This window comes from Thalassophryne amazonica, chromosome 18, assembly GCF_902500255.1.
Source record: "Thalassophryne amazonica chromosome 18, fThaAma1.1, whole genome shotgun sequence".
Classification (NCBI taxonomy): Eukaryota; Metazoa; Chordata; class Actinopteri; order Batrachoidiformes; family Batrachoididae; genus Thalassophryne; species Thalassophryne amazonica.
The window spans coordinates 58,647,420-58,661,045 of NC_047120.1; the positions used below are offsets into that span (position 1 = coordinate 58,647,420).

The 13,626-nt window shown below is 41.2% G+C and overlaps 1 protein-coding gene across 2 annotated transcripts; it reads right to left on the bottom strand.

Annotated features, from left to right (window-relative positions):
* Positions 1 to 6: 6 nt before the first annotated feature.
* On the bottom strand, positions 7 to 13,506 carry faap100 (FA core complex associated protein 100). 2 transcript variants are annotated; one of them, XM_034194171.1, is made up of 8 exons: positions 13,259 to 13,506; positions 13,060 to 13,178; positions 10,564 to 11,447; positions 5,788 to 5,944; positions 4,749 to 5,697; positions 4,539 to 4,646; positions 2,263 to 2,349; positions 7 to 912 (listed from the first exon to the last, which is right to left on the bottom strand). In XM_034194171.1, exons 1-8 carry the CDS (start codon positions 13,415 to 13,417, stop codon positions 781 to 783), a joined length of 2,595 nt encoding a protein of 864 aa, XP_034050062.1. In that variant the 5' UTR covers positions 13,418 to 13,506; the 3' UTR covers positions 7 to 780. The 2 variants fall into 2 exon arrangements, with proteins under 2 accessions (XP_034050062.1, XP_034050061.1); XM_034194170.1 differs by having other exon boundaries at positions 5,788 to 5,947.
* Positions 13,507 to 13,626: the final 120 nt, after the last annotated feature.

Genomic DNA, 13,626 nt, shown 5'->3' on the forward strand with positions numbered 1-13,626 from the left:
CATTGCCAATTTCCACCTAACGCAGTATATATTTTTAATATACGCTCAGCACCCTTGTTCTCTAAATCATGACAACAAGCGTGGAAAAATATAAAACTTAATCTTATTACTTCACCTCAGGGAGCTTTGGTGGCTGGCACATCCAATACCATAGCACTGTGTACAGATACATTTCACTTTAAAGGACCAGTGCTACTCTTGATTGGTTGACATTCCGTGCGGGTTAATCCAGCCCTTTTGTGCCCAGTGTCATGGTTTGCCCTGGTATCTGTCCCTGTCATTTAAACAGCACTGCGTGCTCGGACAAGCCTTGAAAGGATTTATTGTGTCTGGGCTTATTAGATGATACAGTTACTTGTAGAAACATTAGCAGTTTGTAACTGAGTATATTTCAGAAAGGATTACTTTCAGACTGCAACAGAAAGTAGCTCATTTCTTTTCCTCTGTTCTTTTTTCAGTGCTTCTTATTTCAATTTTCTTAAAGGAGTATTAAAAATAAATTGCCATGTGTGGCTTTTATTTTTTGCAATGTCTGATTTTCACCAGTAAACAACATACAACAAATATAGTTACGAATTCCGTTCTTTCAGCTGGTCCTGTCCCGGAGCCACCATCCACACATTTACTCACTTGTCCCCAGCGGTTTTTGATTCAGGTTGTCAGGAGAGTTTCTTCTCAGGCGGGTGCCCGCTGAGGTGAAGGAGGAAAGAAGCGACTGTTCTCCGGCACTTGTGGAACTGTGACTGGCTCTTAAAGGAACCTGGACCGCTGAGAGCAACATTAAATTATGAGGAGAGGATTTTCTCTGAGCTCTCGGTAGACGCTGAAAAGAGATCGAGTCATCTGGCTCGAGGGCATGTCCGTGTCAAACGCCTCCGTGACACGACTTTGCTGGATTTGCTGTAACAAACGCTGATCGGAACAGAAAAAAAAAAAACAAAGTCAGATTTTATTTATTCATTTATTCATTGTCATGATTATGATTATGTAAAGTCAGTCCACGAAAACAGTCTGACAACATGGGGCCGTGTACCTTTCGTTCAATTGATTTTCAATTAAGAATGAAAAATGAAATAATGAAAAAACGATTCATTTTTCCATTTTTTTGTTTTCAAATTGAAAACGAAAAAACGAATAATGGTTTGATTTTTCATTTTTTGTTTTTATGTTTAGTTGATTTTTCATTTTTTGTTTTTATGGTACATGGACCAACATGATATATCAAATACTGGCTCGTCAAAACTTTCACACGCCAAGATTTTTATCTTATATTTTACACAAATTACAATTACACAAAACAAGCTTAAAGAAATGTACAACTGGCACTCGACTACTGCTACGTTCCCAAAATATAACAGTAACACTTTACAATCAGGGTGCATTAACTGACATTAGTTAATGCAGTAATAAGTATTAATTCACAGTTAATGAGGCATTAACTAATGTGTTTAGCAATCATTAATTACCATTCATGTTGGTTAATGTCATAATAGGATTTAGCGCCATCTAGTGGAGGGGTTTCAGATTGCATTACACCCTCGGTTTTATTTCCCTTCACGTTTTCACTTCTTTAGTGATGGAGATCAGAATGGTTCATTCTCAGGTTTTCAAAACGTGTGATTCCTAATTACGCACTAATGAACAGATGCTACAGTCCAAGTTTGCTAATAAATATCTATAAATCCTACACACTAAATGCTAACAAAGAATTAGGAGTTAAGAAATTAATTTGTGGCGATCAGTATTTTTACAAATCTATATATTAAAAGCCAAGTGGCCTCTGTGTACATGTATGCGTACGAGGGTATAACTTTGATCACGGATAAACTGGGGAGAGCTGACATTTGGTATTTTGTATGCTTATGTACTTGGGGTCAAGGATAAATTTTGCCACAACAGAAGATTGACAGGACTAATATTTTTGGAGAAATTATGAATATTACGTAACAGTGAACAATGGACATTGATAATTACATTCTGGTCTCACACGCATTCCAAATACTTATAGAAACTTTGCATAATTTATTACCACCCTTGAAAAATATCAGCTCCCTATTTTATAAACACTACCTAAACTAGAGCCCGTGGAACCCCACAGGCAACACGCTAGTTATGAAATAATGTATAAATTAATGCCTTAACAAGAACGCCATCAATAAATTATTTGTAAACAGACTTTAAAATGTCACCAGTATAACTGAATATCTGGTTCGATAATCATATTATTTGCTGCAGTATGTGACTAAATTGATCAGGTCTTACTTCAGCCCGCTGTACTGCGCATCTTACAGCTAAACTCTGCAAACTCTTTGTGGAATCACTCTTCTCAGGAGCGTTCTGCAACAAACTCTGTATTAAGAAACAGAAGAAGAAAGTGGAAGAAATAAAAGTGAAAAAGTGGAGGCGCAGTACTGCAATGATTAGACTGAGCCGAGATGAAACACTCGGGGATAGTCTGAGGAAGCGGCACCATCTTTGCGGCGGCTATAACTGTAAAAAGTTTATATCAGAGCAACGCTCAAATGTCTCTCTTGTGATCTGTTTAAAACCACAGCCAGTAGGACTGACGTTATCAAAGGCTGTCTTTCGGTAATCCTAAAATATAACAATTAATGGCAAAAAGATTTTCAAAAGCCAATACAGGTTTTCAAAAGAACCAAAGAGCCTTAATATCAGTTTTGTGTCTGATTCACATGAACTGATACTCTACACATTATATACAGCAATCTTTAAGAAATACAAACTATATGGTGAATCTTTCTGGAGTGGGAAGTTCTGTGTGAGGAGACTAACGAGGGAACCCATCCAGAAGGCCAGTTCCAGCATCTTGTATATAGTAATAAATCCAAATTATGAACTCAATCTGCTCCGTGTACAAGATTGCAAATGTTGCTATGTAGCATTAAACTGCATAAATATATTTAAAAACCTGAAAATATCAGTTAAAAGTCACCTGAATTTAGGCCCTGAGGCCCACTGTGTGGTGCTGTTTGAAGTGGTTTAGAGTCTATGACTCCACCTGGATGGAACACCAGTTCATCACAAGTTATTATACAACGGCTGAGTGGATCCTTGTATGTCACATGACATGGATTAATTCAATCCATTTGTGTTGCATTGCATTTAGAGTGCAGTTTGGTTCCATTTAGAGTGCAAATTTGATCCATACATTTGGTACCATTGCACTCTGCACACACACACGCACGTCCTCGTGCACGCGCGCACACGTGATCGCGCACGCACATGTGCGCGCCCACACACACACACACACACAACACGCATGCGCGCGCACACACACACACACACACACAAAGCAAACCCACTGTGCTGTCTGTAGGCAGGAAGTTGGAATGAAAAGCTGGACTAATTTCTGACGTGATTTTTTTTTTCGCTGCACTGAAGATGTACAGTCTTTTTTGGTTGTACACGCATGTACAAGCGCCGAACAGGTTGCGTGTGTGCGTGCGCATGCATGACTCTCCCAAGACATAATTTGATTGATCTAACTGACGCTGCTAATTCACACACACACACACACACACAACAAATCCACTGTGCTGTCTGGAGGCTGTTAGTAGGAAGAGAGAAGAAAAGCTGGACTAATTTCTGACGTGATTTTTTTTTCTCGCTGCACTGAGGATGTACACAGTCGACCGACCTGGTTGCGTGTGTGTGCGTGCGTGCGGGACAACACGATGATTTGATTGAGCTAACTGACGCTGCTTGTAACATACACACATACACACAAAATCCACTCCGCTGTAAGCCGTCTGGATGCATGAAGACCTGTTCACATGAAACGCTGACATGATTTTTGGCTGGACTGAGGAACTACAAATTTTTTTATTTTATTTTTTTTTATGGAAGTCCGAAGTCAGTGCACAGCATCACTGGACTACACGTTACAGTGGAACACCAAAATGTAAATCCCTTTTCTGTTGTTTATGAATTAATAAAATATTAAATGACAAGGATCTACTTTAGCCGTTATATAAAACAAATAATGAATGTTTTTACATTCTTTCAATGGAACGAATATTTCATGAGGTGAAAGCTGGAACAAACAATTCAACAAGGTTTCACCGAATTAAATATTCGTTACATTGAACTCATAAATATTCATTATTTGTATATTAGTTCCAGCTGGGTGGATTGGCACAATGCAGATGGTAGGAATCAAACCCAGGTCTACATGTTAGTAGCCAACCTCTCTTCTAAATGGTAAATGGACTACATTTATATAGCGCTTTTCCATCTGCATCAGACACTCAAAGCGCTTTACACACTAATGCCTCACATTCACCCCGATGTGAGGGTGCTGCCATACAAGGTACCCACTACACACGAAGAGCAACTAAGGGATAAAGGACCTTGCCCAAGGGCCCTTAGTAATTTTCTGGTCAGGCTGGGATTTGAACCGAGGATCCTCTGGTCTCAAGCCCAATGTTTTAACCCAACTAGACCATCACCTCCCCCTTCTACACAAGTTTAGCTTTTTCTGAAAATTCTGGGCAACCAGTCAGCACGGGGGCTCGTACCTGCAGCCGGCACAGCACAGCGTGATGCATCCCGCAAACAGCAGACACAGACGAGCTCTCAAGCTGAATCTCCACTGCATCCAGGGACTCCTGTTCTCCGACAATTACCTGGAAAATGATAGTTCAATTATTCCTCTAAACACTTGAGTCCATCTTCATTAACAGACACAGATTAAAGCTTTGCTAATTAATTTCTCGGTGCTGATTAACCTCTTTCGCAGTGAGTTTTACTCGGTGGCCATTTGGAGCTCGAGCTCGGACCTCTGAGCCATTCAGGGAGATCTTGCCACCTTGGTGCTCCATCTTCCCTCCTCCAGGACCTTCAGATAACAACCACTTCAACAGAGATGAGCACAAATTTGGAGAAGCTGACTTTGTTAGCCCTTTGGGGTCGAAACCTAACCCGTTAAACCCCAGAGTATCTTGCAGTAACTCAGATGACACCCGTATGTTTGCTGAATACTGCTCTTGCTCAGAGTTCGAAGAACTCCCCTGTACTTCCCGTCTCTTTCCGGTGCGTGGAAAGCGGCGCGAGCTCACAAAAGCTCGGATGTCTCCTGCCACTGTGGTGTCCTGCGGTTGGAAGCTTTCTGTCGTGTGGGTAGCTGCAGCTCTGCTCACCTGCAGGGCATCCATCCAATCCACCGTTAGCGTGTTTAAGGGCAAACTGATGAACCCGCCCTGTGAGCCGGGGAGACACAGCACCTCCTCTTCTCCCACGAGACTTGTCAGCGAGAAAATGAGCAAGCAGCTCATGGTAAAGGGGAAGGACACGTCACCTACAACAGCCAGCGGTAAAGAAACCTCAAACTTCTCACCTGAAGGAAGACTGGCAAACGGGAATGAAAAATTCCTGGAGGTGCTTCCGTGTCCTGCATTGTGAGAGTGGGACAGCGGAAAGACAGTGAGACTCAGCGTCCAGCCTCCATCCAGAACATAAGGACTCTTATTATCCAGCACGCATGTCAGGTTCAAAGAGTCTTTCTGAAGCAATCTGTTCCACGAGGTCACAGCGTAACATCTGATTGGCTTCTGCTGGCTGAGAGGCTGTTGGTCACCATGGGGACCAGATAGCAGCAGATAGCTGATGTTGAGCACCTGATTCAGGATCCTGAGAGTCTGGTTTTTGGATTTAATGGTGCTTTTCAAAGCTGAAGCTCTGAAACAAACAGAAGGGACACGTATCATTAAAAAGATTTCAGCTGCAGCACTCGTAAAACTGTACTGTACGTTTGTGGTTCTGTGACACCTTTCACAAACATCTCCAATAGAAGATAGAAGGTCCTTGATGCTTCGGCCCTGCTGCGTGGAGGGGAGGACGGGCAACCCTTTGTCTTCTCTCCTTATAGGCAGGGTAAGCCTTTGGAGCTGGCCTCTGGCAGACAGCGCCACCAGCTGGACTTCATCTGCTATGCAAAAGCAATTTTGTTTAAAATCTTTGCAAAAAACGTAAGGTTAAGATGAAACAATTGTCCAATTTAAGCAACTGTTTGGCATTTAAGTGATATACCTGGAGGGAAAAACAAAGAAACAAAACAATTATTATTAAAGCTACAGTGTGTAGAATTTAGAGTCACCTAGTGCTGAGGTAGCAAACTGCATTAGGCTGTCATTGCTGTCACAATTTGTTTCGCTTCACTTTTTCACTTCTTTGGCGACAGGGATTCATGCTCCCTTTTCCTTCTCTTGTGATAAGGAACATATATAATCCTCTGTTTCACAATTCTGGATCAAGATTTCCCTTTATATATGCTTTGAAGGATTACGTCAAAACTACTTCACAGATTCTCACCAAATTTGCACCAGAGATAGATATTAGGGCAAGGAAGACTCCACTGAAACATTGGAGGTGATCCAGATTTGAATCCGCATTCTGGATCAAGGTTTCACTTTGTATAGGATTTGAAAGATTACTTCAAAACTACTTCACAGATGCTCACCAAATTTGCACCACAGATAGATATTAGGCCTTGGAAGACTCCAATAAATTTTAGAGTTGATCCAGATCCAAATCTGGGTTCTGGATCAAGATTCACTTTATATACGTAGGCTTTGAAGGATTATGTCAACATGACTTCACAGATTCTCACCAAATTTGCACCACAGATAGATATTAGGCCATGGAAGACTCCAATAAATTTTAGAGGTGATCCAGATCCGAATCTCAATTCTGGATCAAGATTTCACTTTATAGACTTTTAAGGATTACGTCAAAACTACTGCACGGATTTAGATGAAATTTTCACCACAGATAGACATAAGGCCATGAAAGACTCCATTAAATTTTGGAGTGGAACGGAATCAAAATCCCAATTCTGGATAATTTCTTACATTTTCACCATTTCGAGAATCATCTCAAATCTGCTTGATGGATCTTGACAAAATTGAATTCACATGTCTATTGTACAAAGAAAGATCCGGTTAGTGTTGGATGTTGGGAGTGATCCAGATCAATATGCAGGTTCTGCAGCAGAAACATACAACATCTCGATGTAAAACCAAGATCAGGAAGACACCATTTTGTTTCAACTTGTGAATTAAATATCAGATTGCAACATCTTGATCAGTCGGACCATTCTGGATCAGTATGCAATTATTGCATTGTTGAATCCAGATCCAGGTAAAGTCTGGGTCACAATGTCAATCACATATCTTTTATTTTGAGTCCTCGTCAACCCTTGGCAGATGTCAGAAATCTCAGATTGCTCTCGTTATTATTCATTTTTCTTTAGTTTTCCGGGCCGTGATGCAAAATATGAAAGATGACATAAATATGTCTACTTTGGGCTACTGTATCAACATGGTAGCGCAAAAAGGCATGAGGGGGCCACTTCCATGTAGTTATGAAGGGTTCATTCTAAGTTTATGAAAACACATCAATTCTATGTTGGAAGTAATTATATACAGATGGTCATGAATGCTATATTACATTTCTGCTAATAAACTCTCCTAAATCTCACACAGTGGAGATCTAAACTTATTTTAGCAGATTAAGAAAAAAACAAGCAGTTGAAAGAAAAAAAATCAAGGGCATTTCAAGCTATGTGCAACTTCAAAACTACGTATATTGACGGAGATAAAAATGAGAGAAGGAAGAAGTGTCTGTTACAGTCATATTACTACAAACTTTCTGTAGGGTTGTGTTGCAGTATGACAGTGTTATCTGAGTTTTAGAACGTAACCACTGTAAAACCATCACAAAATAGGTTTTCTGCTATGGTTTAGAACAGTTACGTGTGAAAACAGTCTCCCTCACTGACAACCACATTTGCTCTTAATTTCTATCATCTACATAGCTACAGCTATAGGATACTACATACGGAAAACAAAGCTGCTGTTAGGATTGATCTGGTGCATCAAAGTCCACCAGATTTACCATTTTATTCTTCCCTAGCACACAACCCTTCCACCATGTTTAATACATGTTGTCTCCAAAGTGTCGTATCTGTTTGAAAGGTAGAAACTAGAGCCCGATCGATATGGATTTTTTTGAGGCCGATGCCGATAACGATATTTGGATGAAAAAAAATTGCCAATAATCGATAAATCGGCTGATTTGTCGATAGCCGATAAATCAGCCGATATTATTATTTATTTATTTTTTAAATGAATAAAATGTTCTTTTTTGGACCCTTAACAAAAAAGGTATGAGCTAAAAGCTGAAGCTTTATCCTCATATTGATTAACTTTATAACAGAGAAGAATTTTCAAGTTCAAAAAATTCAAAAATGCAATTGAAGCAGTTAGGGGGCTATTCAAACGGGCCAATTGGTAAGATATCACTCCTGAAAACGATGTTTGTCATATCACGTGAGGTAAATCTGCCCTACGATTGGATTTTGGAAAACCATGTGATGGAGAACCAATTCCGATTGGACACTCACATTGCACATGTCATCACACATCTTCTATGAGGAGTACCAAGATGGCTGACGGTGGATCGAAAGTCTGCGGAGTTAACTTTTCAGCAAAAAAAAAATAAAAATAATAATAATTTTCTATCTCATATCATTAAAAAGTTATTTACAATTTAGTAAAGCTTAGTCCGAGCCGTCCTATACGACACCGTCGGCCCCAGATGGTTAATGGCGAATGGCAGTAATTCCCAGAACCCTTCCGGACGACCAGTGAATCTGAATGTTTTAACCTCTTAGCAGTAAACAAGTTTTTCATGCTAGAAATAAGGTCTACACAACGTGGGCTTAATAAAAAACATGACCGACACAATGAAGCACATTTGACACATTACTACATAAACTGAGTTAATCAAACTGAGTTGAACTGAAACGGGAGAAATGTGGGGTGAATGTAATCGCAAAGTTATTACAAACAACATCCTTATAAACTTACTTGTACGCTTTTGTCAGCCGATCAGTGCAGTGTGACAGCGAACTATGGGGGCCGGTGATGAACACATTTAAGCAGGGGTGTAAGCAGCTCTCAGTTGAATGGAGTCAGAGCTCCATCTATCAATCAATCAATCAATCAATTTTATTTATATAGCGCCAAATCACAACAAACAGTTGCCTCAAGGCGCTTTATATTGTAAGGCAAGGCCATACAATAATTACGTAAAAACCTCCCTTTTAACAGGAAGAAACCTCCAGCAGAACCAGGCTCAGGGAGGGGCAGTCTTCTGCTGGGACTGGTTGGGGCTGAGGGAGAGAACCAGGAAAAAGACATGCTGTGGAGGGGAGCAGAGATCAATCACTAATGATTAAATGCAGAGTGGTGCATACAGAGCAAAAAGAGAAAGAAACACTCAGTGCATCATGGGAACCCCCCAGCAGTCTAAGTCTATAGCAGCATAACTAAGGGATGGTTCAGGGTCACCTGATCCAGCCCTAACTATAAGCTTTAGCAAAAAGGAAAGTTTTAAGCCTAATCTTAAAAGTAGAGAGGGTGTCTGTCTCCCTGATCTGAATTGGGAGCTGGTTCCACAGGAGAGGAGCCTGAAAGCTGAAGGCTCTGCCTCCCATTCTATTCTTACAAACCCTAGGAACTACAAGTAAGCCTGCAGTCTGAGAGCGAAGCGCTCTATTGGGGTGATATGGTACTATGAGGTCCCTAAGATAAGATGGGACCTGATTATTCAAAACCTTATAAGTAAGAAGAAGAATTTTAAATTCTATTCTAGAATTAACAGGAAGCCAATGAAGAGAGGCCAATATGGGTGAGATATGCTCTCTCCTTCTAGTCCCCGTTAGTACTCTAGCTGCAGCATTTTGAATTAACTGAAGGCTTTTCAGGGAACTTTTAGGACAACCTGATAATAATGAATTACAATAGTCCAGCCTAGAGGAAATAAATGCATGAATTAGTTTTTCAGCATCACTCTGAGACAAGACCTTTCTAATTTTAGAGAGATTGCGTAAATGCAAAAAAGCAGTCCTACATATTTGTTTAATATGCGCTTTGAATGACATATCCTGATCAAAAATGACTCCAAGATTTCTCACAGTATTACTAGAGGTCAGGGTAATGCCATCCAGAGTAAGGATCTGGTTAGACACCATGTTTCTAAGATTTGTGGGGCCAAGTACAATAACTTCAGTTTTATCTGAGTTTAAAAGCAGGAAATTAGAGGTCATCCATGTCTTTATGTCTGTAAGACAATCCTGCAGTTTAGCTAATTGGTGTGTGTCCTCTGGCTTCATGGATAGATAAAGCTGGGTATCATCTGCGTAACAATGAAAATTTAAGCAATGCCGTCTAATAATACTGCCTAAGGGAAGCATGTATAAAGTGAATAAAATTGGTCAAGGACATTTTACATTGCCAACACAAACATTATTTCAGTAACTGTTCTATTTCTGAGAAATTATCGGTGTTCTATCAGCAAACTTTTGGCCGATAGTAAATACTTTGAAAAGGGCTTGTATCGGCCAATAATATCGCCCGGGCGATATATCGGTCGGGCTCTAGTAGAAACCATTTAAAATCTTCATATTGCATCTGAAAAGAAAAAATATATATTTTACACAGCTTCTGGGCCTTTCCTGACACTATGCATGGCCGTTCTTACCTCCAACGTTGTGCGTATCTGCAGCCAAAGCGATGACTCTGCACACATTTAAGCTAGTGATGCTCTGAAGTACTGCTGCCAATTTACTGGAACCCAAATCCTTATCGCTCCCAGCAGCTAGATCCAGAACCAGAAGATCTGAACCAGTGCTATAAAAAAGACGGCGTTCATCCACACAGCCACATGCCACAGGTCCTGGGACACATCCCTCAGTCAAACCTGCCACGTTGTCCGTTCCCTCTAGGCCGGCCTTGGAGGTGCTGATCAGCACCACCCGACCCAGTTCACCCACTGCCACCAAATACTGTGCAGGCTGGAGGCCAGTTTCCATGAGAGCAGATGCACCAATGAAGATGACTGGCTGCTCCAGGCTGTGCAAGACTCGGAGCTGTGACCCCGGAAGGCGTAAAGGAAAGAAGCACAAGCGTCCGTCAGGGAGTCCGCACATAATTACAGGTGATTTGGCGAGAGCAGCGTCAATCCCAAATACTAATTTGAAAAGGAGGGGCTTGAGGTGGATATGCAAGTCAGTTAATGTCACATTTGAAGAAGAGGAAGAGGAGGAAAATGGCGTCGATTGATCGGAACAATGGATGCAAACCAACACAGGCTTCCTCAGTCCTCTGTTCTGGTTCTGCCCATTGCTGTCTTGCAAAGCAGCTGAGACCAACGGCAGGCTGAATTCACAGAGACTCTCACAGTTGCCAGACTCTTCTGACGTCTTGTACACACTCAACAACCAGACGGCGTCTCTCTGCGACACAGTTAACAGCATGGAGCTAGCCACGATCAACGCCAACACGTCTTCTCCAACAGCAAGACCCTCAGAGGAGATCTTCAGCTCAGCTGGTCCTGATGAAGCATCATCTGAGGAGCTTTGGAACCTGTCGTGGTCAAAGGTCACATTACGTGGAAAGCCTGACCGATATATTGGCTGGCAAACATATTGTATCCGTGTTATTTTTGCTGATATGAAAACTTTACTCTACCAAATATACAATGCATAAAACACTTTTGCTGTTGGAAATGGTGTCATTACATAGTTTCACCAGCAGAGAGCAACAAATAGCAATGCTTAGAAAGCTGTCAAGCATGGCTGGGACCTGCATTACCCCTTGGTCACATTACCTTCCAGAGGCAGTTGTAAAGCAACCAGCTGCCAATCATTTTCAATTGTTTTACAGGAACAAGTGACAAGTGGTCACTATGCTGCCAGTTACACGGGGCCAAAATAGATGAGAAGTCTATTTTCTGCAAATGCTGAGTGATACAACATAGCGACTACCAATATGGGGTAAAGGCAACATAGTAAGTCCCTTTGGCTGCTCCCTTGTTTGCACTCGGGGTCGCCACAGCAAACCCAAGGTGGATCTGCATGTTGAATTGGCACAGGTTTTACGCCGGATGCCCTTCCTGACGCAACTCCACATTACATGGAGAAATGTGGCAGTGGTGGGATTTGAACCCGGAACCTTCTGCACTGAAACCAAGTGCATTAACCACTTGGCCACCACACCTGCTGGGTAAAGGCGACATGATATATATATATATATATATATATATATATATATATATATATTGGTTGCTGCTTATATTTATGATTACAGTATTTATAATAAATGTCATGTTTAAACTTTAAGACGTATATTCAATTATATTTCTTTTCCATAAGAGTTCCGTAACAAAATGTTAGAAACATTCACTATTTTTTTTTTATACATATCGGTACATATATCGGTATCATAAAAAAAAAATTGTTACAGCATTGGCCCCCTGAAAAAAAATCCCTATCCGTCAGACTCTAATTATGTGTAATGTATTGTGCAGCAACAAGATGTAATTTGCACCAGAAAATAATATGCTGATTTTCGTGTTCAGCTAACGTCTATACCCACTTGTCCTCTAGGGGGCGGAGGGGAGCTCAGCCTGCTTTTGTTGTTGATTCAAGTCTTTGATTTTGTGACACTGGCTACAGGTGGGCAATACCAGGAATCTTGATATTGATCCGATACCAAGTAAATACAGGCCCAGTATCGCCAATATTGATACCGATACTTTTTCATATTTAAGCTTCATAGATCCAAAGGATCCAAAAGACCTAGGATATCATTTCGCCAAACATTGTACGTGACAACAAAATACTTTATTATCAGACTCAACATTTTTGTTTAAAAAAAAAAAAAAATCACTCAACACAACTTAAAACAAAATCTCCTGAGGTAGAGGGCTGACAAACCACAATACAAGGGTGCGCTGCTCCGTGTTGTGTAACAGCGCAGCGCTGCTCTTACAGACAGAGAGTAGACTTTGATGAATCTGCGTGTGCAGCAGTCAGTGCGTACGGGAGAGAAAAAAGCTTGAGTATCGTCTTTTTACACGAGGATCGTTCAATATCAATTCCAGCGTTGGTATCGATGGTATCGATGTTATCGATATTAGGATCGATCCGCCCACCTCTAACTGGCATTAGTTGACAATTTAGTTTTTGTTTCATACCTGGACAGCAGAGACTGTAACTGGACACAGTAAACTCCGCTTTTACAGGCGACATACATCAAACGTTTATCGTGACTCCAAACCAGATCAGACACAGAACTGGGAAAGAGCAGAACCGCCTGCAACAAAACGACACAAACAAAATAAATGTCTTTACTCCAGAGTAGGAGCTATTTTTTGTGACGTTCAGTGACTTTACCTTGAGTTTTCTCTCTTGTAGGCTGAAAACGTGGAGCTGGTCGCTGCTGCTGAGGCAGAGCAGAACATCTGTCCCGAAAACACGCCTGAAGATCGGCGAACCGGGAGTCCAGCAACAGCCAAAGTGTGCCAAAGTCTCCACACAACGTCGTCCTTCCATAACCACGACATAAATAACGTTACCGCGTCGCGAAATGGGCCTGTAGGCATAAAAAGCTAATCATTTTAGTGTCAAAACTGCACGCAGGATACGGCGTCACGACGGATCGCCTACAGATTTCCGCGCGCCTCATTTTGATCAGACAAAAATAACTACATTACCCATGAAACACTACGCGAGGCGTTATCATGGCTACCCCTTGCACTTTT